This window comes from Juglans regia, chromosome 15, assembly GCF_001411555.2.
Source record: "Juglans regia cultivar Chandler chromosome 15, Walnut 2.0, whole genome shotgun sequence".
In the NCBI taxonomy this organism is placed as follows: domain Eukaryota; kingdom Viridiplantae; phylum Streptophyta; class Magnoliopsida; order Fagales; family Juglandaceae; genus Juglans; species Juglans regia.
The window spans coordinates 18,983,934-19,011,217 of NC_049915.1; the positions used below are offsets into that span (position 1 = coordinate 18,983,934).

The 27,284-nt window shown below is 36.8% G+C and overlaps 3 protein-coding genes across 3 annotated transcripts; 1 reads left to right on the forward strand and 2 right to left on the reverse strand.

The window, feature by feature from the left end:
• Positions 1–646: 646 nt before the first annotated feature.
• Positions 647–10,646, forward strand: LOC108993163 (AUGMIN subunit 8). The gene is made up of 7 exons (XM_018967951.2): positions 647–910; positions 2,400–3,865; positions 5,744–5,863; positions 6,883–6,999; positions 7,086–7,175; positions 8,295–8,402; positions 9,732–10,646. Exons 2-7 carry the CDS (start codon positions 2,543–2,545, stop codon positions 9,825–9,827), a joined length of 1,854 nt encoding a protein of 617 aa, XP_018823496.1. The 5' UTR covers positions 647–910; positions 2,400–2,542; the 3' UTR covers positions 9,828–10,646.
• A 937-nt stretch (positions 10,647–11,583) lies between these two features.
• On the reverse strand, positions 11,584–17,816 carry LOC108993161 (cellulose synthase A catalytic subunit 7 [UDP-forming]). Its single transcript, XM_018967949.2, has 13 exons — positions 17,676–17,816; positions 17,341–17,536; positions 17,014–17,213; positions 16,765–16,864; positions 16,183–16,309; positions 15,769–16,035; positions 14,412–14,757; positions 14,059–14,322; positions 13,738–13,950; positions 13,425–13,635; positions 13,131–13,327; positions 12,680–13,033; positions 11,584–12,370 (listed from the first exon to the last, which is right to left on the reverse strand). Exons 1-13 carry the CDS (start codon positions 17,748–17,750, stop codon positions 11,789–11,791), a joined length of 3,132 nt encoding a protein of 1,043 aa, XP_018823494.1. The 5' UTR covers positions 17,751–17,816; the 3' UTR covers positions 11,584–11,788.
• A 3,660-nt stretch (positions 17,817–21,476) lies between these two features.
• Positions 21,477–26,889, reverse strand: LOC108993234 (translation initiation factor IF3-4, chloroplastic-like). The gene is made up of 9 exons (XM_018968075.2): positions 26,562–26,889; positions 26,440–26,479; positions 26,190–26,249; positions 24,955–25,007; positions 23,821–23,876; positions 23,691–23,724; positions 23,070–23,142; positions 22,887–22,979; positions 21,477–21,892 (listed from the first exon to the last, which is right to left on the reverse strand). Exons 1-9 carry the CDS (start codon positions 26,834–26,836, stop codon positions 21,737–21,739), a joined length of 840 nt encoding a protein of 279 aa, XP_018823620.1. The 5' UTR covers positions 26,837–26,889; the 3' UTR covers positions 21,477–21,736.
• Between the last annotated feature and the right edge of the window lie 395 nt (positions 26,890–27,284).

Sequence of the window (27,284 nt, forward strand, 5' to 3'; positions counted from 1 at the left end):
AAAATAAAATAAAATAAAAGACTAGATAAATTTTTGGCAGTTTTTATGGCAAATCCCTTCTCTCCGGCTGTTAGGGGGTTGGGGTTGTTTAAGGAAGTTAGGAATATATGAGAGTGATGAATGCATATAATTGTGGGACTGTGTATATATTATATGGTGTATATTTTTTATTAGAGAAATAATATTTACAGTCTTGTCACGTGTAAATTTTGTGCATTCTTTTTTAAAAAAATTGGTTAAATCTAAATCCCAAATGAGAAAATAATTTTTCTAATAATAAAAAGAATAGAATTTAATTTTTTTTATGTAGATTTATATTTATTAACTTTTTAAAAAAAAAATTGTATAATTACAAATATTCAAAAAATAACTCCAATAGGTTAAAATTTTCTTTTTTAAAAGATAAAATAATATAGCTAAGAGGTCGAACTCAAATTTAAAAAAGAAAAAAAGTAATTTATTTTCAATTTATTTGTTGTAAAAGAGTGATTTAAGTTAAGTAAGCGAGTAGGTGGGCGCGAAAAGAACGTCGTCGTCCTTTGACTGTCTTTCTCTCCCTCCCAAAGTCCCAACTGATTCAAACCGTTTTTCTTTTTCAATTTCTTTTTATTTTTAATTTTCCTATAAGTCTTATCTATCGCCTGCTCCTTCCTCCTCTCTGTATCATATAGAATATACTCTCCGCCGGAAAACCTAATCTCCGACCAAAGCCAGGCGATTCTTCCAAAATCTTCGGCGATCCGCTGATCCCTGTTCGTGTCGTTCCGATCCTAATCTCGAAGAGATCCAATTCTTTAACATTATTGGTAATTTTTTGGTGGTTTGGTTTTTTTGGATGAATATGCTATTGAGCGTTTCGGAATTCGAAGTTGGAGGAGACTGTGCGCATAGGTTCTTTGATTTGGTAAAGGTGAGAAAATAATTTCTTCCTTGAATTTGAAATTTCAGTTTGTTCTGATTCCTCCTACAGATGGAGATCGCTTTGATGTTATCAATTTGAAGTTAAAAACAACTAAGGAAAAGTTATCGATCTGATTTCACCGGTTTTGTTCTGAATTTTCCATATTTTACTTTTTCGGATTGAATTGTGAAAGATATAATCGACTAAAAACAATTATTCTTTTATTTAAAGATGTCAGAATATATTTTTGTTGCTGTTTTGGAAATAATATATCTGAAAGTTTTATCAGAGAGATAACTCTCTCTCTCTCAGTGGTACACTGTAAGCGTGTCTTCAAAACAAGAGTCAGCGAACCTGTCAAGCACATCAGAATTCAGAAAACTCTTGGTTTTACCTTCGCTTCATGGATTTCCGTTCCTAAATCTCGCAGTCGGGCAATTCGTTAAAAAAAAAAAATCTTGTCGATCTGTCTTATGGTACTTCTCTTGAGTTAATCAAATTATGCAAATATACGAATATCGATGGTCTTATTTATCATTTTAATGTTATTTTTTTTGCTTAAATTGTTTTCTTTAATTGCAATTCTGTGCTTTTTCGTTTGGATTTTAAATTCATGGGGATGAACAACGATCTTCCTTGCACGTGGGCTTCCATTGTCTCTTTCCATTACCCTAAGAACACTAGCACCTGCAAGGTTGCAAGTTCAAAACTTCAATTCTGCTATTCAAAGAATACAAACAAAATACATAATTCACGGATTTTTTGTCTTAAAAAAAGGAAGAAATATATTTTGTTCCTAAATACTAACTAATAATTAGTAAAGTAATTTAGCAATTCATCATCTCTGAGAGTCATAGTTGATCACTATAAGATAATTGTGTGTTTCTTCTTATAAAATGAGTGAGGAAGAGTAGGAGATTTGTTTTTAGTTTCCTTTTGTTTTTCTCATTTTGGGTGCAAGTTTTGAAATCATTGAATTGAATTGATTTGGCGTCGTGTTGTGTTGCGTTGTGTTTTGAGTGAACACCCATTTTCCAGCCCAGCCGACCATGGCACTCCTGTGAGAGAGACAAAAGGAAAAAAATATTATTAATAAAAGAATCACCCTCCTTATCCTGCGCACCCCTGGCCTTCCATCTCTTTTCGTACACCCACTACTACCTCAGTCTACTCCCTGGTCTCCTCAATTTTCAAGGGGACCCCTCCCCTGCAAATTCAAACCTCTGATGGTAACCGTCACTGCACGTTGTAGCACTCTCCACAAATTTTGTGACCCCGTTTGCATCTTATGTTGCTCTTTCACTCTTTAACCGCTTTGTCACGCCCTGATCTGCTTGGATTTGGGCTTATTTTGATGAAAGAACAAGACCCATTTGCGTTTATTAGCTGTGGTTCTTGAACTCATTCTCTTTCAGATCTGGGTCTCTGTAAAGATGTATGCTTTTGAATTTTGCGTTTATTAGTATCTTTCTTGCTTTTGATTGTGCATGGGTGGCAGATTGATTGCAGAGAAAAGGATCTTTCTTTTTGAGCAGCCGTTGTTATTCTTTTGAATTTTGAGGTACATGAATGCCGAGGCTGTCGAGTATGGTTTAGTTATGTGAAGATTTGTTTCAATGTGGTCTAATTTGTTTAGCGTGGATGGATATATATGAGTCACATCAAGCATTGCGGAAGCTCACGTCGGTGGACACATCAAGACCACCGTTGGTTCCGGCTGAAAAGAATCATGCAGTCACCGCCCGCCGATCTCGGACGAGGGATGTTAGTTCTAGGTACAAGTCGCCATCTCCTGCAAGGCCTGCCACACCCCGGCGTTGCCCTTCTCCAAACCTCACTAGAACATTGTCTACAACCCCCTCCTCCCCTTTGGTACCTAAGAGAGCCCAATCTGCCGAGAGGAAGCGGCCCTCTACACCACCTTCCCCATCTCGGCCATCCACACCGGTCCATGACTCGGCAGTTGAAATACAATTGTCATCCAGAAGGATAGGGAATGGTCGGTCACCAGAGAGTTTATGGCCTTCCACGATGCGTAGTTTGAGCGTTTCATTTCAGTCTGATAGCATATCAATTCCTATTGGTAAGAAGGAAAAACCGGTAAATGCTTCTTCAGACCGTGCTCTCCGGCCGTCATTAAACGTGGTACATAAGCAGGCAGAAACACCTATTGTTCCACGTAAACCTACACCGGAGAGGAAAAGGAGTCCTCTTAAAGGAAAGAATGTGCCTGATCAGTCGGAGAATTCTAGACCAGTCGAAGGTTTACATACCCGATTGATAGATCAGCATCGATGGCCAAGTAGAATAGGTGGGAAGGTATCTTCCAACACGTTGACTAAAAGTGTGGATCTTGGTGACAGAACCGTCAGGGCTTTAAGTACCCCGGTTCTGGGAACTGGACCATCTGTGCTGAGGAGAACACCGACATCTGATGATATAGGTAAACCGTTAAAAAGATCTGCTAGTGATGTCACAAGACTATTATCACTTGACGGGAGTGCTGGAGTAGGATTGGAGGTGAATTCAAATGATGATAACCCACTTCAGGTATTTGGACTTCACAAGTCTCTTTCTACAAGTTTATCGGATAGAATAAGATCAATCACGCCTGCTGTAAGATCTCAGTCTTTGCCTAGTTCTAGATCACAGCCACCATCTCCTTGTAGGACCTCAGTGGTGTCGTCCTCATTTAGTAGAGGTGTCAGCCCATCGCGGTCAAGACCATCAACTCCTCCTGGTGGGATTATTCCATCTCGGATTCGGTCATCCAATTCTTCCACTCAATCCAACAGTACTACGTCTGTGCTCAGTTTTATTGCGGATGTTAAAAAAGGAAAAAAAGGTACAAGCTACATAGAAGATGCTCATCAGCTGCGGCTGCTATACAATAGATTTTTGCAATGGCGATTTGCAAATGCACGGGCAGAGGCTGTACTTCATATTCAGAAAGTAATAGCAGAGGTAAAAATTATGATCTCCGTGGGATTAACAAACTTTTATTTATATATGATGCAGGTCATCTGATTTTTCCATATGTTTTATTTGCTTATATTTGTTATCTGTATTCAAGTATCATATCTTTTATAGATATTTATCACAAATTGGCTAGATTGGCCTTATCTTTTATAGAGGTAGAGTCTGGATTGAGGAATTCCCTGAGGAAGTGCGAAGGGAGTTGATGTTTGACACTCTTTGTAATGGTTAACTGTTGAAATGAAGTATAAGTTTTACAGTCAAAAAAAACAAAGTATCATATCTAGGCATTGAAAGATAATTTTGACAACTTATACTGGTGCACACATACACAGTCACATATATGTATACACACTTGCGCTTACACATATTCGCTTCATATTCTCTTGGTCAATGACTTGCAGTCCATAATGGTTCACGTTCACTCACGCTGTGTTTGTGTGTGTGTGTGTGTGTGTGTGTGTGTAAAATCAAAAGAAGACAATACCATGTTATTATTGTTTGGAGAATTATTGTTTGGAGAAATATCATAGTTACAGCTTACAATACCTTGGTGGTTACAAGAGATATAGCATAAAGCCCAAAATGAAGATATAATATTAGCAAAGAACCTACAAAACAATCCATTACAAACAAAATTATTGGATAACAGTAATGGGAGAATTTAAGCCAAAATACCACAACAACATGAATATAACACCTAACCCCAAACTCCACACTCGTATTCCTTCCACCGCAACTGGGGGATAGACATCCATCAACCACCAAAAGTCCCCCCCCATCTCCCTTTGAATTTCATGTTGAGATATAATTTCCAACTCCTAAGTAACACCCCTTGCACCAATTTTTCCCAAAGTAGAAGCCACTTAGATTACCTCCCTAAATACATCCCATATGAACTGTGAGATTGCTACCAACAAATAAATTCTTCTCCCAAATGTCCCTGGTCACCTAGGGCATACACCCACTTCCTTTCCATGAATTAATCACTGGTGAATTGGACTCAAGTTGACTCTCCCTCAAGTTCAACTTCATGTAAAGTTGCAAACCACCTCAAATAACTCTTACTTCCACCATGGTATTAGTACCTTCATCATAACATGATGAAAAACCAGCTTCAAATTTTCCTTGAGCATATCTAATCACCCCACCCCTCTACAATTCGCCAGAACAAAGTACATTCCACATCCGAGACTACGCAGCAATCACATTTTGAGGCCATCTGGATATTAATCTGTTGTATTCTTCTATTAAAATCCAAAAAAGTAAATTAAGCTTTCCACATCAAAACAGAAATTTTGGTAGGGGCAAGTCTGCTCAACACCCATTTTCTTCAATTCGGTTGCCTATGCGACCTGATGTTATGCCAAGCAGATTTGATGAAAAAAATGCCATTGGTAGCTGCAGTCCAAACTGGTTGATCCTTTCCCTCCCTAATCCAAAAATACTTTGTCATGATCATTTCAGTAAGCTCCTCCCTAACTAGTTATTGGAGATGTGGTTCATTCCATCCATTAGGACACAAGATTTTAATGACCTGAATTTCCTTCTGCCTGCTGATATTATCCCTTTTATCTGCAAGAATTTCCAAACCGACCAGTTTTTCGAACCAATAGGACACATGCCCTTTCATGATGAAAGAAAAACAAAACCGTTGGAATATATGACATTTGTGCTGAATGGTTTTATCAAATATGTTTTACTAGTCACTGAAATGCTTTCAATGCTAGTTATGTAGTGCCATATCATCTTCATTTGTTAAGCATTGATTTTAATGCTGAATATTATTCTCTTTCACATCATATGTTAAACATTTTTTATAAGTATGTGTTAACATTTATCTAAAAACTCTGTTTGATGGTGCAGAGAACTCTATTTAACGTTCAGAACACTATGCTAGATCTGTGGGATTCAGTAATCATGAAAAGGATCAGTCTCCAACAACTGAAGCTAGATCTAAAGCTGAACTCAATTTTGAATGATCAAGTACTGCCTCTCGCTCTGTTTGGTTTTATCATGTTATTAAAAACTTATATTCAATCCAATAGACCACTTTTTTATTGTAGATTGTGTCGCAAACATTATAATTTTCAGTTCTTTATTATGTTCTTTTCAAAAGACACAACACACACCATGAAAGCATGGGATATTTTTTCGTGTTTTTACATAAAAGCATGGGATATCGTTGTGGACAGTCAACACCTAGGGGTTGCCTCGAGTGGTAAAGGCGGTGTGCTCCCTCCAAGGTCCAAGGTTTAAATCCCACTGGGTGTAAGGCCATCGGACTGGGGGATTTTCCCCTTGAATTACCAGAGGTGTGCTTGTGGGAAATTTCTTGCCGAAGGCCTATGCAAACATAAGGGATTAGTTGGGACGCTGTTCCTAGACACCCGGTGCCAATAAAAAAAAGTTGTGGACAATCCACTCTTTACTTACGTATATACTAGCAGAATCAAAACCACACAGCTAGAACCTTTCCTCATTTTACAAGATATGAAGAGACTGTAAGCCAATAAGATGCAGTTAGCAAAATTATTGTTGAAGTTGCCTACCAGTCCTTAATGCAAGAAAGTTTTAGTTGTACAAGATACATAGAGATTAGATGTATTAAGATCTCACCCAGATTTGACATGTTCAAAATCATGATCTGATCCTGAATAAACAACGGGAGTCATATCCATTAGATTTGCCAAATTAACTCAGGCCTTAGGGCTCATATCATGGGGAAAAAAAAAACATCTAAGCACAGATCTTCTTTTTTTTTTTTTTATACAACCTCTAAGTACAGATCTTATGGAATAGGAACTATGTCAAAGTTCCATTAGAAGAAAAGATGGCTTAACCTTCTCTTGAAGACACTCTTGAGGACACAATCTTACCTTTTTCATGTTATCTCTGATTCTGATTGGGATGGACTGAATTCACTTGTTTGAGCTTGCAAGATTAAGTACCTGATCTCAACAAATGCCTTTTCTAAGTGCTCGAATGTACAATGATTGATTCAGATGGTCTACCTCGATGATTGGGCTCTAATTGAAAGAAATCATATTGATTCTTTATCTGGGGCGGTGGAAGATTTAGAGGCAAGCACTCTTCGTCTTCCAGTAACTTCAGGGGCATGGGTATGTCAAGGTCATAAAAATTCATTTGCATTTGATTTGTGGGAAGAGTGCTCTTTGCCCTCATTTTTGGCTTTTTACTTTTACAGGCAGATATTGAATCTTTGGAGGCTGCTATTTGCTCAGCTGTTGATGTGATGCAGGCAATAGGAACCTCTATAGGCTCTATGCTCTCAAGGGTGAGATTTTTTTTGTTGTGATTTTATCTTGCTTATACTGGGCATGTGCATTGTAGAAATATATTTAGCTGCCCCCACTTCTCTTTGTTTCTCAACTAGTTTCATTTTCACTCGAGTGGTTTGTCCTATATGTGTGCAGGATAATGTGTAGTTTGAAAAATAGATGATAACAATATTATGCACAAAATTTTTTATGCGTCTCACACTGCGTCTTGTTTTTTCCAAAAAAGTTTGTATGTTGGGGGTAATGTAGTCAGAAGAGAAAGTCAGTGGACAAGATCTTCATTTTCTTGCCATCTTTATTGTCTTCTAGGATGAGAGCACACGTGTCTAATTATATTTAAGCTTTTCATACACATTTTGAGTTTTAGGACTGTGCTGCTCCATTTCTGTTTTCCTCCATTTTTTTAAACCTGAGATCTACCCCAACAGCATTGCATACTTTTACCACTTGAGCAACGCCTAAGCAGCCAGACGTGCTACCCCATTGTTTACAAGTAATGCTGACAATTGTGTTAATACATGCTTTCTTTTTTTGATAAGTAAAAAGATTATATTAATAGGAATAGGCATAAACCCAAGTACACAAGACGTAACACCTAGTTAAGAGGAAGGGATAGATTCAAGAAAATCATGAAAATAATCAATGGGTCTAGCCCATAGGAATAAAGTATTAACAAAGAACAATCTAATCTCCTACAGTGAGTGTTCCCTACCTTTAAAATCCCTATCATTCCGTTCCTCCCATATGACAGTTGGAATACAAATAGGAACATCTTCCACAAAGTTGTAATTTGGGAATAGCGCCAATATTCCTCCAGCTGGCCAGAAGCTTGACCACACTAGCAGGCATAACCCAGGCTAGCTCCAATCTTCTAACAACATGATCCCATAACACCCTGGCAACCTCACAGTGGAGTAGCAGAGGATCCATCCTCTTCACTCTTTCTGTTCATACAACACCAATCAACAACAATCACCCGGCATTTCTGTCGGGACATCCTACAGAAATGCCTCGTATAAAAAAAAAAAAAAAATTAATATGCTTTATTTCCGATAACTTTGCACAATGCTTCATTCTGGATTCTCAATATTACCTCTTAAATTCATGTGTTGTAGGTGGAGGGCATGAACAGTCTGGTTTCTGAACTTGCTGTCATGGCAGCACAGGAGAAAGGTTCGATTGACGAATGTGAAGTACTGTTGACTTCAATGGCAGCTATGCAGGTGAGACAATGATATAAGCTTTCTGGCACAAAAATGACACTCGTTTTGTAGTGAAAAGATTATTTCCACTGTTTTATTTTAAAATTGCAATATTACACTTGAATGCTTTCAAAAATCAACTCTAGTGTTTTAAGACCTCATTTCTGAAAATCACACCTGAAGATTCTGATGGCGTTGAATGATTATTTTAAATTTAACACTTGGACTCATGAGATGGGCAGCTTGTTTATGGCTTATTTTGCCTTCTTTCAAGCAAATTTAACTTTCTTCTAATGGATATCTTGTTACACTTTACCTCTCTGTTTGCTCTTGATTGTTTTTCACTTTTGGAAACTTCAAATATTTACATCTTTGGAGAGAATAAGAAGGCAGGGTAGAGATAGGAGCGGTCCAGGGTTTCTGACTTTAAGGACTCTTTCTACTGATTTTGTTTCTTCTCTTTTTTCTCCTAGACTCACAATATTTTAATCCAAGACCAATTCCACCTAGCCCTTTTTTATCATGAAGCTAGGTTGAGGATTTATGTCAAACTGTCAACTGATTACATGGTGTGCAGACCGTGCACCCATTTGAAAATTATTTGTACCTGAAGAATTCGTGTTGTGAGAGATTTGATTGGTAGGTAGCAAAAAAATCCCTTCCCATCAATCCCCCGTGCTCTTTATTTTTATATAAAGCAAAAAGAAATGACCAAGAGGTAGAAGAACTACCCAAAACCAAGGAAGCATGGGATATGGGAGAAAGGACTAAATTTAAAAAAAAACAAAAAACAAAATTTTTTTCTCAGAAGCCATGGAATACTGTTTTATGCAAACGATGTGATCTAAAAAGTTTTGAACTGTTTTATGCTAGCGATGTGATCTAAAAAGTGTTGAACATATATCATCTTGGAAATGGTGGATCAGGTCTGGCTGGTCCAAACTCAGTTTCTCACCGGTTTTGTAACTGCAAAACATGTATTATAGTTTTACTACTTGTGTGGTAGAATGCCTGTCAGTATGTTATGTAAAAGGGTAGTTTACAACATAGTCGTTTACTCGTTATAGCTTAACTTTCCAATAATTTAGGCATTCAAAATATTAGTTGCTCGGGGGCAATTAATGCCTCCTTTGAGTTTCTTCATTTCTCTCCCCATGTCCATAACCTCGTCATGTAGCAGTTCAGGTCTCCAAATTTCCAAATCTTGTCCTGGGAATTTCATTCTGCACCTACTGTGAATTTAGTAAAGCTTGTAGCTTGAATTATTTCTGGTGCTTTTAAAAACATTTTGTACTTGTTCCTCAACAATTCATTCATTGCATAATTTCTGAGTATTTTGGATTGAAGCAGGTAGAGGAACACAGCCTTCAAACAAATCTCATACAATTGGAACAAGATTTGGACAAGGGTAAGCAGCCAATCTTGGCAATCAAGACACCCCCATGACCCTGACCAACTGCTAAGCTAACAACAACTTACCGGTTCGTCACTTCAGCAGATTCAAGTCACCATCTGCTCGGTTCAACTTGAATGTAAATTATTTTTTATTTTTTCCTTTCCTAAATTTTTGGTGAGAAATCTATTATGTTTTTTCTCATTTTTTTTTTCCTATTTTCTCAACAAAAGAGTTACTGGCACGATCCTTCCACTTGTAATGTTTGTATAATGAAAATGAAGAGAAAATGCAGAGGAAGTGAAAAAAAAAATATGGAAATTTACAGTAGAAGTAAAGTTGAAAGGGGTGAAAATAGAGCAGAAAGTGTTACATAGTTCAAATTTTGATAAGCAAGCACAATGGATTTGCACTTGCACATCTCAGTAAGATGAACTCATGTGAAACATATGAGTAACACACTCTTCGTCTTGAATATTATCATTCTCAGTGATACTTGCTGGCTGCATACAATGAAAACTATGTAAAATATGGCAAATCAGTTTATATGACTGGGACGACATCCTTGTTCGGGCTGGAAAATAGAACTGAGGCATTGAAATGTATAGAGAAAGTGCCCACTTGAGCCAGGTCCCAGTGCATTTCTAGATGCTTACATGATTCTCAAAGACACAAACCTACCCTGTGTGGCTTCCGACAAACAACTATATGAATTGGACCCAGAAAATGTTGGATGCATTTCGAAACACTAGTAGTCGAGAAAAGAACTTTGGCAGACTCCTGGGTGCACTCTAATTGAGGTCGGTGAGACAGCACGTGTTTACATCTGGCGATCGGTTCCATGCTCAAGCAACTAGGGATGTAAGACTATCAGTTCCGACCGGAAAAACCGATTAGATCAAATGGTTCGATCCGGATTGAATCGGAACGAATGTGTATATATATATAATATATATTATTTTATATAGTAGTTGTATAAGTTAAAATGTAATTTTCATCAAATGGATCACTATTGATCATATATATAATGAAATTATTTAATATTCATTAACTATATATAAAATGTTAAAAAGATCATTTAATTTTAATTTTATTAATTTAGTTAATTTTTTGTATTAATTTTTCTGTTAAAAAAAGAAAAGAGGAAAACAAAATGTTCATGGATCGACTGAACCAATAGCTAATGGTCCGTTCCAATACCGAAATTTTCGGTCCGTAACCCCCCCGACTGGACCGGACCAAACCAATCACGCACCTACTGACTGGAATGATGAGAGAGGCTGGATTTAAGTCACCGTCACTACTATGCATGACAAGCAGGAGGAAGAGGAGGGTAACAGCCAAGGTGCACAGTGAGAAGTTGGCCATTGTATTTGTTTTCATCTCTACTGAACCTAGAACTTAAATCAGAATCACTAGGAACGTCCGAGTTTAGATTGCCATAACGCGACTAAATTTATATCTAAGATTATATAGAGAGAGAATTATTGTGTTTAGAGATGCTAACAGATTCTATCATTTCAAGGATGGCATCTGTTCTTGTTAAGACTCTGGTGAAAAGATTGTTTTCTACACTTGGCAAGGTAATGTGGATGGAACAAGCATCTAGCTTTCCCAAGTTGTCAGTCTTTGGTAATTGGAGAGTACAATGTATCAGTTTGTTGTAGGGTGCAAGTGTATTCTCCCCAAGCTTTGTTGCTGTATTTACTTAAGTTTTCTTGCATCTGTACTTGTATTAGCTTCCATGAGCTAAATCCCAGGATGAGAATATAATAAACAAGGAAAAACTCAAGTTTCTGATGCATGAACTGTGAATTAATTTCAATGTTTTTGAAAAAGTATATAGTAAGCAACATTTTCTTTGCTTCACTTACAAAACTGGGTACCTAATATTTTTACAGCACATAAAATTTCACTCGTTCTTTATTCAATCTTCTGCAACCCTTTGTAGGTTCATACACCATACTCATAAAAACCAGATTTTTGTCACACATCTTCTAGAAATGTGAAGATTTTAGCAATTAATTCCACATTGCTTGGTGTCAGGTCCCTTGGTTTTCATCACAAATGGATCAATGCGGACCCATAGCAAGGAGAAGATGGAAGCCAAAAGGATTGACCATATGACAACAATGGTCGGTGTCCGGTTCTGCCGCCCCATCAGACCTTTAAGGAATGGGTAGAGATGGACAATCACCCAGAAGGAAAAGAAGAGCTTGCCAAATAGAGGTCCCCACGATTGGTACCCATTGTTTATGGCGTCTGAGATACCAGCTACCACTCCAACAATGTTGATGATTAAGATAGTGGTTGGAGGGATTAGAAGTGTTGTCCATTTGAAGGCATATAATTCTCCAAAATCCTCATCATCTGTTGCCTTGGATGTGACAGTGAAGTTGGTGTCAATTCCAGCTAAAACCTTTAGGAGACCTTGCACAACAGCAAAGAGATGTGCTGACACACCACCAATGACCCAAAATTGTTCATTTCTCCACCATTCCTCAATGCTAACTCCGCTCCATCTCAGCTCGAGAATACCAGTAGCAAAGATCGACATGAACAAGGCAATGAAGAGGAGACTCGCAAGAGTGCTTATCTGGATTATGGAAAATTTAGGAATGATAACATGAGAATAATCTTATCGGCAGGCACAGCAAAAACACTTGGAACTTCTGTAAACTATATATATATATTTTCCAATTTTCATATGATTAAGGAATTTATCCATTTATCTCAGTGTATCATGTTTGGGACTGTAAGTGCTTCTTAACTCATCTAAATAAATGGTTATAATTCATGCAATGTTATGTTCCTTTGTATGAGGTCAAGAACTTTATATTCATCTTGAGTCCAAAATCACATAATTATCATATTTCAATGTAAAGAATGGCAGTTATAATATTACCGGTGGCATGATGAACTTATCGGTGAGCAAGCAGATGGCTGGGAGGGTACAGTATGCAAGGAGGGGTAAGGAGGTGAAGGGATAAACAGTTGTGTTGGCATAGGCAAATCTCTCGAGCCACTTGAGCTTCCCTTCCTTGTAGCCATACCAGACAGGACAGTGGTGGCTGAAAAAGATCTCAATGGAACCAAGTGCCCACCGAAGCACCTGGTTGAGCCGATCTGACAAGTTGATTGGAGCTGTACCCTTAAATGCAGGTCTCTTTGGCATACAGTATATAGACCTCCAACCACGGCAATGCATCTTGAAACCTGTGAGGATATCCTCTGTGATAGATCCATAAATCCAGCCAAGCTGCACAATTCAAAAGTAGTGACAAAAACTGGTTATACACATTAGAAATTTTTTAAGGGAAATCTGGAGGCACATTGAATAGAGTTGTTAACAGTACCTCGAGACCCCATTCTGTTTTGTCTTCATAGCCACAACTGATTACATGAATGGCTTCTTTGAGCAGGGCTGCCGGACTTGAGGAAGGAGGCACACCACCCTGTTCCATTAAGGTTGAAGTCACAAAAATTGCTGACTGTCCAAATCTCTGTTCGAAATTCATCTGGGACATGAGCAGCTCCTTGTCATCATCCATTCCTACTCAAACATGAAAGTATGTGTAGATAAAATATATGGTAGGGAGCAATATTGCATACAAAAGATATAATTAAACAAGACAAAGATCTCCAATAACCTTGTAGACTTGGTTCCTCTATATTTGCCCCGTCCTTGGCATATTTTTGCTTCTTGCGGCGTCCAAAACATGGGCAGCAGTCACAGCTTACCATCTTTGGGCGCTTAGGACCTTTTGGAGGGTCATAGCCATATAGAGCTTGCCTTCTGAAAACGCATCCTGTGCCCACATATACAGGACCTTGAAGTCCATCGAGACCTTTCATGTTAATCTGCAAAAGAAAAGTGAGTTAAAGAACATTATTTCTACACTTATTAAAACAAACCAGTAAACAAGAACCATTGCTTATGGTGAGATTCTAACACTGACTTACATCAAAGAAGACTGTGTTTCTGTTGGCATAACGATCATTCCTATCAATACCATCGAATCTTTGAGGGAATTGGACATAGCAAACTTTTTTTCCAATCTGGGTGTCCATCAAGAAACACATGGCCTCTCGAGCAGCTTTGCTGTTGTTAATATAGTGATCACAATCCAAGTTCAGCATGAAAGGAGCATTGGTAAGCACAGCAGAGACGCGAATCTGTAAATTAACAGAGTATTAAAAGAAGCATAAAAACAGAAGTTTATAAAGGTGAGGAAGTTTTAATTGAATAGAAAGCAGAGGGTGCTTGAAAGTTGAAACTCTTACCAAAGCATTCATGGCACCGGCTTTCTTGTGGTGTGAAAAACCAGGCCTTTTCTCACGAGAAACATAGACAAGACGAGGAAGCTCATTTCCTTCAACATCAAGACCTCCACTCTGACCAAGAAAGACCTGAATCATACCAGGGTGATCCTTAGTATTGTTTCCTGGCCATGGTGTCCCATCTTGCATGATCCACCCTTCTGGAGGAATCTTTGTGGCTTTAGCCACAAGGGCATTTATCCTAACCTTGAATTCTTCATATTCTCTCTGTCAAGCACCACAAAACCAGAACATATTATGTAAAGTTGCTTATAGATACTTTATCAGGGAATGACATTAATGGAGGTGGTACAGACCTTCATAGCTCGACGCTCCTTGACAAATGTAGGCTGGACCTTGTCCTTGAGATAATCAATCTTCTCGGAGAAGTACATCTCCGGGGCTCGAGGCTCTATCAAAAATTTCTTACAAAAAGGTACCCATTTCCGAGCAAATTCTGCAGTTTCAGACAAGGCTTCGAACGTGAGCATGGAAGCACCATCATCTGAGATGTAGCATGAGATCTTATCAACCGGGTAGTCCATGGCCAAGATTGAAAGGATTGTGTTGGCTGTAACAAGAGGAGGTTCCTTCATGGGATCCACAGTACTGACAAAGACATCTACTGGAGCCAGTTGATTTGGTTCGCCTTCCCTCTCATACCTGTGTCAGTTATTAGTAAACCTCAGAATAGAACTTCAGGAGACATTTAACAGAAGAATTTTAATGTCAAAGTTCTTTGAAGTCTTAAATGTAATCCTTAAGCCCAAAGGAACATTGTCCTTTGGTTCAGGGTGATTTAGCAGTCCTGTACAGGCAAAAATCCACATGATGTGCTCTACAAATTACACCTGTAGCTATTTGATTGGAGCAGCACTTTCTTCAGTCACATATGCCATGGATCCTATCCAACTCAACTTCCAATAACCCCACCCATCAGTGTCAATAAAATATGGAGTATTTTTTTTTATATATAATTTTACATTATGTTAACAAATGAAATAATCAAATATTATATACTTCACACTAAATGGTTACCATTTATTTCAAACTTGAAATGGAGGGATTGCCATCAGAATGATCTCTATTGGATTATCAAGAACTTCTTTCCTATGGGGAGAACTCGTTTGTTTTCACAATTCCTCTCAATTCATCTCATCTCATTTAATCATTACAATTTTTTTAAATTTCTACACAAAATAAAATAAACAATTCAACTTTTTCAAATTTTAAAATAAAAATAATATTAAAAAAATATATTCTAAGAATATTTTATTTAACTTTTTAACTTTAATCTCAACTCATCTCATCTCATCTCATCTCATATGCAAAAACAAATGAATCCGGTTAAGCATCAAGTTCTTTCTTTTGTCAAAAAAAGAGACAAAAAGAACCGCTACAAGTACTTCTGTCAAACTCGTTGAGGCTCTTGTCTTCTTTCTTCTTTCTTTTTTTCGTTTCACTTTAGCCTTTTAATAAACCACTTGGAAAATAGTATATATATACTAGGCTCTGTTACAGAACTTTTGGAAGAGAATCCGTTGTTACTGAAAAGAGTTTACCAAAAAGTCAGCTGTTCTACCTTCAACCCGTTTCTACAAAACACAAATTATGTAATTCTAGGTTCTATACATACATATATATATATATATACTTGAATACAAATCGGTATACCTGAGAGAGAGACGATCAAGGTAGGTTTCACGATCAATGGGGAACCATTTCGGGAACTGATCAAGGATCCATGAAATTGCAAACCAAATTTCACAGATCACAGATGTTAACCAGAGCCCAAAGGCATCATGCACCGGATTCATTAGTCTATATCGGAGGAAAGCAGCCAAAACAACAAGCCGGGCCACAATCACCATCCGATAAGGATTGATTTTGCTAGAAGCAATCGGTACTTTTCTTGAGAGAGGCTGCCTAGCTTCATCTATCCTGCATGATCATCATGATCATGATCAGTTAACATATTATTTCTAAATGTTTGGATTATTTATCCTGCATGTATGGATGCAATTTCTCGTTTTAGGCCAAGGATTTGTATGAGAATAAATGGATCCAGTTGGATAATTTGGTACGCACATGGATTTGTCAGGGTCGTAGTCGTCTGGTTCAGGGCCCCCCAGGTTGCCTTGCTGCATTTTCCAGTCATCCATCCTCTCTTTCCAACCATCCTCTTTCTTTTGATCATGATCCCACCTTGCACTTCCTGCAATATTTTGCAAGAAAAGCTACTTCACAGAAAGTATATATCTTTTATCTTATTCGAAAGTTTAGAACAAAAACTTCAATTGATAAAGGTGGAAAGAAAGGTGACTCTGAGGACTTTGACTTCAGAAATTTGAGTATTATCAATTTATCAGGGGTGTAATTGCAGCACCCAACAAATTAGTTTTGCCAAAAGATAGTATAGCTAGACTTCCCTCTGCTTTTTGAGTTGAGGAGTTGCATGAAATATCAGAAAGTTCAGCAATATTAAATACTCAATAAATATTGTAGGAATCACTTTGTGCATATCATCTCTGATTTCCTACTTAAAACCCTCGATCAAGTTCAAACAAGAACTTGAGAAGATCTTGATTCGGGTTTCTCATATGGATCGCAAGAAAGTTACAAAGATCCTACATATAATAGTGGGATTCTGGGAAGAGTAGTGATACCTACCAGATTCAGAAACTGGATATGGGTGCACTCGTTTATGCAACGAAGAAGATAGCGCGTTCTCTCCATGCGCATGAGATGATATAGGAAATTCACCGCTCACCTGCATGCGTGCATGCAAACAGATTTTTTTTTTTTTCAACTTGTTTATAGTACTGTTTGATCGAAAATTATCTGATATCTGAGCAAAAAGCAACAATCTTGGATTCATTTTAAGCATTTCAACGATAAACATGAGCGTTTTTCCCTTACCGGTCGCGACCTAGAACCAGAAATAATTGGTGGGAAGTGAGCATTTTCATCGTCTTCTGGGCCTCTTCCATAGCTCATCTTACCATGAAGCATCGCTTCTGCAATCTGGTTATGCTTGTTGCGCTCATCCTCGATTTTGAATTCGTGCTCAATGTCATCAACATCCTCTTCATCATCATCTCCCTCAACCCTCGGACTCCCTTCACAATATTTCCAAAATATTGAAAAACAAAGTTTAAAAAAAATTACCAATATATATAAGTTTGCTGTCTTCTTTGCCATTGTAATTTGTAAACTTAACACGTTCATGTGCATGTTTTGTAATACCTTTGAGACGCTTGTATCTGGTCCTGCACTGAGGACAAAGCTGGCTCCCTTCTCTCCTCTCATACTCATAGCATGGCCGGCACACCGGAAAACCGCACTCATTGCAGGCCACAAACAGGTCTCCATCCACTGTAACCCCCACGTCATCGCCGCAAATCTCACAGACTTGGCCATCCAAGTTCCTCAAGGGCTTGTGCTGCAACAAAACCACAAAAACCAAGATACATGTACTTGCATTAGCCACATACATATATAGATATACAAACTGATCGACTAAAACCAAAACTTCTTTGCTCCATGTTTGTTACTACTCTCTCGATGGTTGGTTAATTTACCTCTTCATGGCCATGAATGACAACGAGCTCGTTGCGGTTGTGAGACCCGGCGACAAGTCCGGCGCTGGCTTCCATGGTGGCCGGTGGTGGTGTGGGAGAAAGATGAACTGAAAGTGAGGTGGTGAGGGGGGGATGGCTTTCTTTTTTATGAATGAAGGGGTCGGAGGGCATAAGAGCTTTAGTTCCTGATCTCTCACCTAATGCGTCCACATAAGGGTGTTGTTGTTGGTTGCAGGGTCTCCATTGCCATGAAGTGAAGCTTCCTCTATTTTTCAACTACCGTCTATGCCTTCAGTACCGCCAGGCTTTTTCCAACGACCACCTTATAGCTACAATACGTCCATTTTGTTTTAGATCGATTGGATCATGTTTTTAAAAAATATAAAAAATAAAATTCTTTATTTCATTAATTTATATACATACACATGAATCACATTATTCAATATGTATTGAATGCATCATGTGCACCAGTTCACTAATTCCATATATATGGCATCTCCGGACATGATCTTATGTGGTAATTTGGATCAACTTAATTAATTGATGTAGAATTATTACTACGTTGTATTTATATAGCCGTGTATATTAGTTACAAGATTAACTTGATCGAGGCAGAAATATGTTGCCCCATAACAAGAGATTTCAGAAAAGAGAGAATGAGAAATTAAATGATTATTTTTGACGAATTATTTATAATAAAAATGATTATTTGTGATAAGAATTGACTTATTTTATAAAAATAATTATTTTTATAATAAATAACTGACCATGTATAAGCCTTTTTTTTTTTTTTTTTTTGGTAGCATGCATGCATGTTTCCTAGCTAGTGATCTTGTTGCCTAAGGTACGTACCTCACGAATAGGATGAACCTCAAATGAACCAAAAATTAATTTTATATATATATATATATATATATTTGGTGAAAAGTGGGAAGCTTGATTTTTTTTTCAAACATGATTTTGCCACTTATTTCAAGAAAAAATTTCAAAACATAGAACAATAATACAATCTCGTTTAATTTCTTAGTATCAGCCTAAAGATCTGTCTCTCTCTTTTTCTTTTTCTTTTTCTTTTTTCCCTCTGATCCCTTTTTAATTTAGGCACCCAGCCAATTTTAAAGAGACCGTAAGTCTCACTCTATACATCTTTTTCTAGTTTATTTAAACACTATATATTTGTCTCCCTCTACCAATCTTTTTTTTTTATTTAATTAAATAATCTTCTTTCTTTTCTTTTATTATTTTGTTCTTTACTTCTGTATTCTTTTCAGAAATACAAAACATCGATGCTTTATATATAAAAGATTAAAAAATATATATCTAGCCTGACTACGTACGCAAGTATATTATGGCTAACCTGTAGTATACAGAAGCCACAAATAATGTTTATTTGTTTAGTGAGCTAGTTTGATTAGGGTGATTTTTTTTTTTTTTTTTTTTTTTAATGTTTTGAACCTCTTCAAGGTAGGCCCTTGAGATCCATTAATTTCGGTTGTATACACCACATCCTCGTAAATTTTCTTACACGAAATTAGTTAAATCGTTGACTTTTTATTATAAGTGTAGCTTTAAAATATTGTTTGCATTCATGAGATATTGAATATTAAATGTTGAAATGAATGATATTTTAATATTAAAACCTTCACCACAAAGGATGATTTTAATGGTTTTTTAGCCAAATTTTGTATTAAATGCTGATGTGGATGCTCTTAAAGATTGCATAATTTGCATCCTCGAACCATGTTTTGGAGTTAATGCTTTAATGCTGCAGAAAGTCCAAACATTAATTTTGTTAATAGATAAATTTCTCTACAATTTTACTTTTGTAAATTTTGAAAAATATAAGAGGATTTCTTATTTCACATTTAATGAAAGAGTAATGCTACATATAGTCGTGAAATGCGCAAACGCTGTGCAGTCGCTTTGAAAAAGAGTGGGGTCCACTATTAAAAAATTAATTTCTTTTCAGGTGGGTCCCTTATTTATTCACTTTTTTCAAAGCGACTGCACGCTCACGACTGCAAGTATCATTTCTCTTAATGAAAACAAGTTCTCTCCATTATGAATCGGGTCGGACCGAATCGGAAAGATCTGCAAAAGGACAGATGGGTCAGTATAAGCGTATCGGGTGACGATGCAATATAAAGGTATCATTGGTCGTTTCTTATCTAGGCCATAAAAGAAAATTATATATATATATATATATATTACCTACGCTCTCATCTCACTTCTATGGAGCAAATCAAAACTAAAACCAAAACTTCCATTTTTTAAAAAGTAATATTATATAAAGTTATAAAATATATAAATACTGTATAGTCAAAAGAGTGAAATTTATTATTAAAAAAAAATTCACTTTTATTCAGTTTTTTTAAAGTGATTATACGGTGCTTGCACTCTCATGATTGCAATTATCATTTCTCTTTTTGAAATTGTTAAAAAATAAAATTGAATTTAATGGTTGACAGATATTGTCATATCAAAACAGTAAGATATAAGTGAAATGATGGTATATATATATAGTATATAGTATGAGTGAACCGTAAAATCTTTTTTATAATGTCAACAAACTATTATTTGTTTCGGAATAAGTAAATGCAAAATCAAATTGCAAATAATTGTAGATAGAAGCATGGGGGGATGAGAGAGTCTACAATCTGCCAACCAAAAAACTTAAAAAAAGTACGAAAGCCATTGCTTTCAAAACCGCAGCAGTTTAGAGGTTACATGTAGAGAGTAGGAATGCTTGGAATGCAAGAACTTAGAAACGAAGCCAAACCCCAAATCGTTAGGTGTGTAAGTTAAAGTCTCTCTATCTAGACAAAGACTTCCTGCTCCTACTTGTACATACGTCTCTCTCTCTCTCTCTCTCTCTCTCTCTCTCTCTCTCTATATATATATATATATATAACCACAATAAATTAGATCATGCACATGCAAAAATGGGGTGGCATTTGTGAGTTGGCCTTGCGTTTTCACCCCAAGGCAATTATTCCAACCAAATATTTATCCCCCCTTCAAAAATATGCCTTTCTGGTTTAAGGTAAAGAAGCTTATTCAGTCATGTCAAACAAGGATGTTGCTGTGTTGGCGTGTCAAATTCCTTAATCCTAATCTACTAATTTCGTATTTGAATCATGTTAGATTCTAGGTTGTGACAACAAATTTTGATTCTAAATGTTGCATGGTGGGTTCGTGTCGTATTAAATCAAGTTCAATTATGCACAGGTCAACTCTAATTTGACTCGTGAATTTCGTGTAACATTTGTATTGGATTCACGGATCATGTTAAAAAAATCATCCACCCGAGGAAAACTGCATAAAATACAAGAACAGAACACTGCAACACAAAGTATGCAAGTTTTAAGACATGGATTCAAACTGAGTCACAAAAAAAAAAAGGAAGAGAAGAGAAGAAGTTGTGTTAAAGAGTATTTACTCTTACAACCTTCCTTTAGCTTTTGAATGCTTGAGGGTCTTCACCTTTGTTTAATTGAATAAAATTCCAATCTCCTTCCTCAACGCCATTCAAGAAGAATACAAATAATCAGGCATAATACCACAGAAGATGTCAAGATTGCATATATCCTAAAATGGATACCACCATAATAAATGGAGACTGATTCTAACAGCTATAAAAGGAAATGTGAGTTCACCTCGTACTGGTGTCCAAACTCAGCCTTTACGTTCTTGATTTATGGATCATTCTCCACAGTTCCCATCCAGTAGCAGGGATACAACCACCTGTGTACTAGCCCCACTTGCATCCATCTCAAAATGCTTGAACAGACAACATGCTGGTATAGACATGGACATAACAACCCAATCTTTAAAGCAATGGTTCAAACTCGCTTCCAGAACTCTAGTACTACAAGTTAGAACAGAGAATGTAGATTCTATTATTAAAAGCCTAGTAAACATATTCTCGTACAAATGTTAAACTAATGCTATACAAGGCTTCTGGATCCTCGATCAAGTTGAAGAACAAAAATGAATATCACCCGGTAACTGTGCTATCGCTAAAACCCCATGGCCATAATAAATGAAACTTTGGACTCCACTCAGACACTAGCTGATACTTCATTTGCCGCTGACTTGTCTTGTTTCTTTGGCGGTTCTTGTTTCTTTGGTGGTTCTTGAGCTTTTTGTGACTTGTTCGGAACCAAAACTATGAATATGTTCCGGTCACGGAAGTTTTTGGCCTCCTCGGTTGCAAGCTGCATACCAACCCAACACGAGATTGAAGACAGAATTAAGGGAGTTACCACACTTTAAAAAGGAATAACCAAGACTTAAGACAGGCATTGATGTAAAAATGCAAAAAGATAAATAAAATGACAGAAATGACTGAACCTAGAAGAGAATCACAAGAGTGAAGTGAACCACAAACACCCAAACCAAACAAGACTGCTCGGGTCACTTATTGAAAATCCATAAATACACAATCTTTTTTGCCAAATTTACTTGACGACTTTTTTAATTGGTAATTTACTTGAATAAATTTTTAATTGGTACACAGGTGAGAACCAGAAATATAGCAGGGATGCTGCCACCCATGGTTTCCCCCAGCCCTGATGGAAGTAAGAGTCAATTCTAGGTCTCTCTGATAAAATCTATCGTGGACTTCGCTGAAAAGCTAGCCGTAACCTTAATGACGAATTTCATAGGATATTCAAGAAAAATGAGTGGGCACCCCTGGTCTGAATAGAAAGGCAGTGGAGGGAGAGTTTTGAAAAGACTGAAGCCAATGATACCAAGCCAACTATAGTTGACCATTCTTTTGAGATTAAACAAACCTGTTTTGAAACAGTATCAAGAATGAATGACTGCATCATGATTTCCCTATATAAATTTAACTGAAATGAATTTCAACTGAGATTGGTCTAATACATGTGATCAAGCATTCATCTGAAAAAATTACAATTGAGAATTGACAAGAATTAGAGACTACTTTTAACTAAATTTTGCTTAATATGTGGTGATCAAGTATTATCTGACAAAAATTGCAAATGAGGATCGAAAAGAATTAGTCTTCCAAAGTTTAGTCAAAACTGCACCATATCGGCGCTGCAATGGTTCCATTCCAAACATATTAGTCAATTATTTAACAATGTACTTCATGTTCTTGTTCGTGAAAGAAGAGCCTACTTACCAAAAAACAGAAGGGAAAAAAAGACAGAATATAAACCTATGTGGCTATGTCATGAGTACCTCTCCAACATCATTCTGAAAACGTCTGATAAGCTCGATGGCAATATTCCTGAATTCATTTTCACGACCTTTCAGGCTCACTACAACCTTAACCTGCAAGATTTGATATCTCAAATGTTCAAATCACAAAGACAATTTCAATATGTATACAACATGCTGACGTCATAAGAAAATCCCAGCAACCTTGTCACCATCTTTCAAAAACTTCCCTGCAGCTTTCAACCGAACAGAATAGTCATGTTGATCAATGTTGTAACTGCAAAGAAAATGAAGAAAATCAATTAATGAAAAACATTTACAAACTGACACTGACTAGTATAAAGTATGTGGATGCCTCAGCTATCGAATTATGGCTTAAAGAGAGAATTTGAAACATGCAGATAAAAAAAGTGCATACATGCATCCCCTTAAAACCTATATCGCTGAATTTAACATCTCATGGTTAGATTAGGGGGCCTGGCCACTCTAGGTTTCAACTAACCCTTAGTATGGTTGGTTGCATTTTGGCCATATGTCAAAGCATCCACCCACCCTCTTTGAGCCGTTCCTTGCAAGTAAGAAATGTTTTTGCATACATAATTCCAGATTCAGTAAACTAGCATGCATAGGCGATGCTCTTCTATATGTTCCGTATACTTGGGCTCTTGCCTATTCTTATGATCAAAAAAATTTCGTTTCCCGATAAAAAATAAAAAATAAATAAATTCCAGATAACCAGGCAATCTTGGTAATTAGAGAGCAACGACCCAAAAAAATAAAAGAAAAACTTAGCCAAAAGAATCATAAATGAAACTGACTACATACCCCATTTTGAGCTCCTTTAAATCCACGCGATTGGCTAGCATTTAAAAGCAGACTTTGTCAATAACTTTCTGAAATCTGGGAAACATAAATCAGAGAAAATCAACGAAGTCTAATTAGGGAAGGCATTCACCAGCGCTTTTCTTCTGCTGTTCTCTTTTCTTCTTTTGCTGTTCATATTTATATTTACTGAAAAGAGAGAAAAGATATGGATCAAAGGGTCTTTTAAGGTTCAATAACCCCAACATGAACATTCAACAAGAGGGAAAAATTTTTAAATCGGATTGAGAAATATATAGATTTTGATCCAACAGTCAGTTTATCATAAGTGATACTAAAGACGGTCCAGGTCCAGGACAACACTCTTTCATTTTTACCTTTGTACCATTCTTGTATTAGTAATTTAGTGTAATTGTTTTGCCTAACAATCTCCCGGGTCAAATGGCGCTACCTCCTCTCAGAAGAAAGGATTGGAGGATGAGGTCATCAATTAAATACCCAATGGATGAGCATGTAACTTCCGAACTAAACATCAAGGGGGAAAGGGGCGAAAGCGAATTGATAATGCATCTTAGAGGAGAAGTGTCCTACAACCTAAATAAACATATAGCCCTTCATTCGTGAAATTATTACCATTTTGAGGTTAAAAAAAAAAATTTTGAGGTTCCAATATCGCAAAGATATCATTAGCAACAGACCATACATGCCCTCTGGGATACTTTATTTAACGTGAACAGATAAGAACACAATTGGGTGAACAGTATCTACACATAAAAGCTACCTTGAGTTTGTAAGGGACCATACATCACACTTCATGTAGATGGGGCTTTTGATTTCATTTACTGCTTGACACTTGAAATACTTGTCAATTTTTTTTAAAACTATATATGAATCATAAACACATGAATTACATCAACTTAGGCCTCGTTTGGTTACACAAACCATCTCATCTCATCTAATCATTACAACTTTCCCAAACTCCCACACAAATACAATAAACAATTCAACTTTTTCAAATCCCAAAACAAAAATAATATTAAAAAATTATGTTCTAACAATATTTTATCCAACTTTCAACTTTCATCTCATCTAATCTGTGTAACCAAATGAGACCTTAATTTTCATTTCAGACAGTTGACATACAGTTAAAATTGAAAAAATAAAATTGTAGCAGATTTTTTAAAAATAAAAGTAATAAAGAAATTATATATATATATATATATATAACAACACTTCATCCAAAACAATATGGTAAAGTACATCATACTTGTAATCCATTATTTTGACAACAGGGGGATCAGCATCTGGGGATAGTATGACCTGCAAAAAACCGAGTGCAAATAAGTTCCTGTATAAATTAATAGAAAGAACCATAGACTAGAAGCTCAAAAAAATAAACCTTTCATTTTCTCACATAGAAAGTAACACACTTTATATACTTGAGACTCACCATTTACATTCAGTGTATTGGTTGCGAAGAGCAACTAGTTCATACCTTCTATGGAAAATTAATGGTTTTAATTCCACAATTTGTGATAAGAATTTCAATAAATATATACTGAAGGCGAGTGAGGCAGATGTTGACATTGGAGACCTAGCATTGCCTAATCACCCAATGCATATGTCATAAAAACAAAAAGGTGAATCTTTGGTTGAGCAAAATTCCACAAGAGTCATCCAAAAAGGATGATTCGGTTGTTCTACAAACAAGCAGGAACTCATCTGATGTATATCATTATTCTCATGGGTTTTAGTAGACAGTTTTTCTTTTATAAATCAACGTCTCTATTGGATTAAAATCAACATTCATTTTTTTCTTTCTTCTTTTTTTTTCCACTGTTGTTAAGTTACTCATAACCCCAACAAGTCTTAAATCCATGACGTTGGCTCCCCTAAGAGAGGGATGAATTATTGGCTCATCGGCTAATATTGACTCTCAGCATGTAAAAATATGGGCATCTTATAAAACCATGCAATAGAAACCAACTACGCAAACAGCCAAGATGCCTGAAACTGAACAAGAACTAGGAGTTAAATTATTAGAAAATGGAAAACTGAACAACAGCAATAGTTCTTCACTATTCACTTGTGGGATACACTCCACTACTATTCATTATTTTATCATTACTTTTCACCTACTTTTAACTACTTTTGACTATTATTCACTACTATTCAATATTTTATCATTATTTTTTCACTATTATTCACAGAATATCTGAGATTATCTCACTACCCAACCGCAACCTAAAAATGATCCTCAACACCTACCGTCATAGGCATAACCACAACACAAGCACATAGAAACTCGCGTTCATGAGTCTAGCCACCCACAAAATTGGATATTCAGAATGTGCATTAACAAGCATATTGCCACATATTTAAACAAACAACAGTCAAAAACATTCGTGTAACCCTCGAATTTTTTTTTTTTTTTTTGCACATTTTCCGGCCACTCGATTACTTGTTCAGAGAGCAAAGAAATCACACTAAAAGATGGATTACCAGATCAAGCTCGGCATCCTCAGCCATTTGAATCGCCTCATTTTTGGATAGCACTCCCACCTACGAATATAACAGCATCAATCTCCGAAATATGACATTAGCTCAGAAATTAAGAACGCAGCTCAAGGAAGCACACAAACGTGACATTTAAAGCTAGACAAAAAGATAAGATATTTCGCAATTCTCTCCACTTTCCTGCGTTTTCCCAGCTACCAAGCGAGCGTAAACCAAACAAAAGAAAGCCACTCACCATATTCTGTTTCTCATCAATTAGCCTCACAGTGGCTGACCTATTTCAAAACCAAACAGCTCAGTTTCATTCTTAATCGAATCCAACTTCGAACGCACGCGCGCACACACAGCCATAAGTACCTAATGGTGGAGATGTCAAGTGCTTGCTCGTCATCTGAGTCGCTCTTCTGGTACTGCCTCGAATTTCTGGGGCCAGAGGAGCGAAACCCGCCTCCGTACCGGGCGGTGATGGAGGAGCCACCGAGGGTTGAGGAGAGAGATATGGAGCTCGACTTGATGGTACCTATGTTGAAGAGGCGGACTCCGAAGAGCTTGGAATCGAGACAAGAAGGCGTCGCCGTGAGGGTCCGTGTCAAAAGGGGCTTGCATGGAAAGCTGCTGGCGATCCCAGCCATGGCGTCAAGAGTAGACTTTCACTGTGCGAGTTTGTCGCATAATTTACGGATTTCTTACTTATCCACCTTCTTTAGATGATTTTCGGGTCGGGTCGGTACTAAAGGCCTGAATTGTTATATTCTTCTCAATTCAAAATTTCTTTATATATAGAATCTATAATCTTTTTTAACTTAAAACATCTTAATATATGAAACTCATAACCTTTTCAACTTTTCATAAAAAAGTATTAAACTCATCTTAACATACATACACATTTTAAACTTAGTTTAGAAGGATCTCACATAACTTCTTTTAATATTCAACTCACTACTATTCATAAAGAACTGAACGTAGTTCAACATCCAAACGCAGCCTAATGCTACCAACAAGTCCACACTTGTCACTTGGGCCTCACTTTTTAAAGAGAATAAGGTCTCGTTTTGTTGCAAGATTCAGTTGAGATCGATT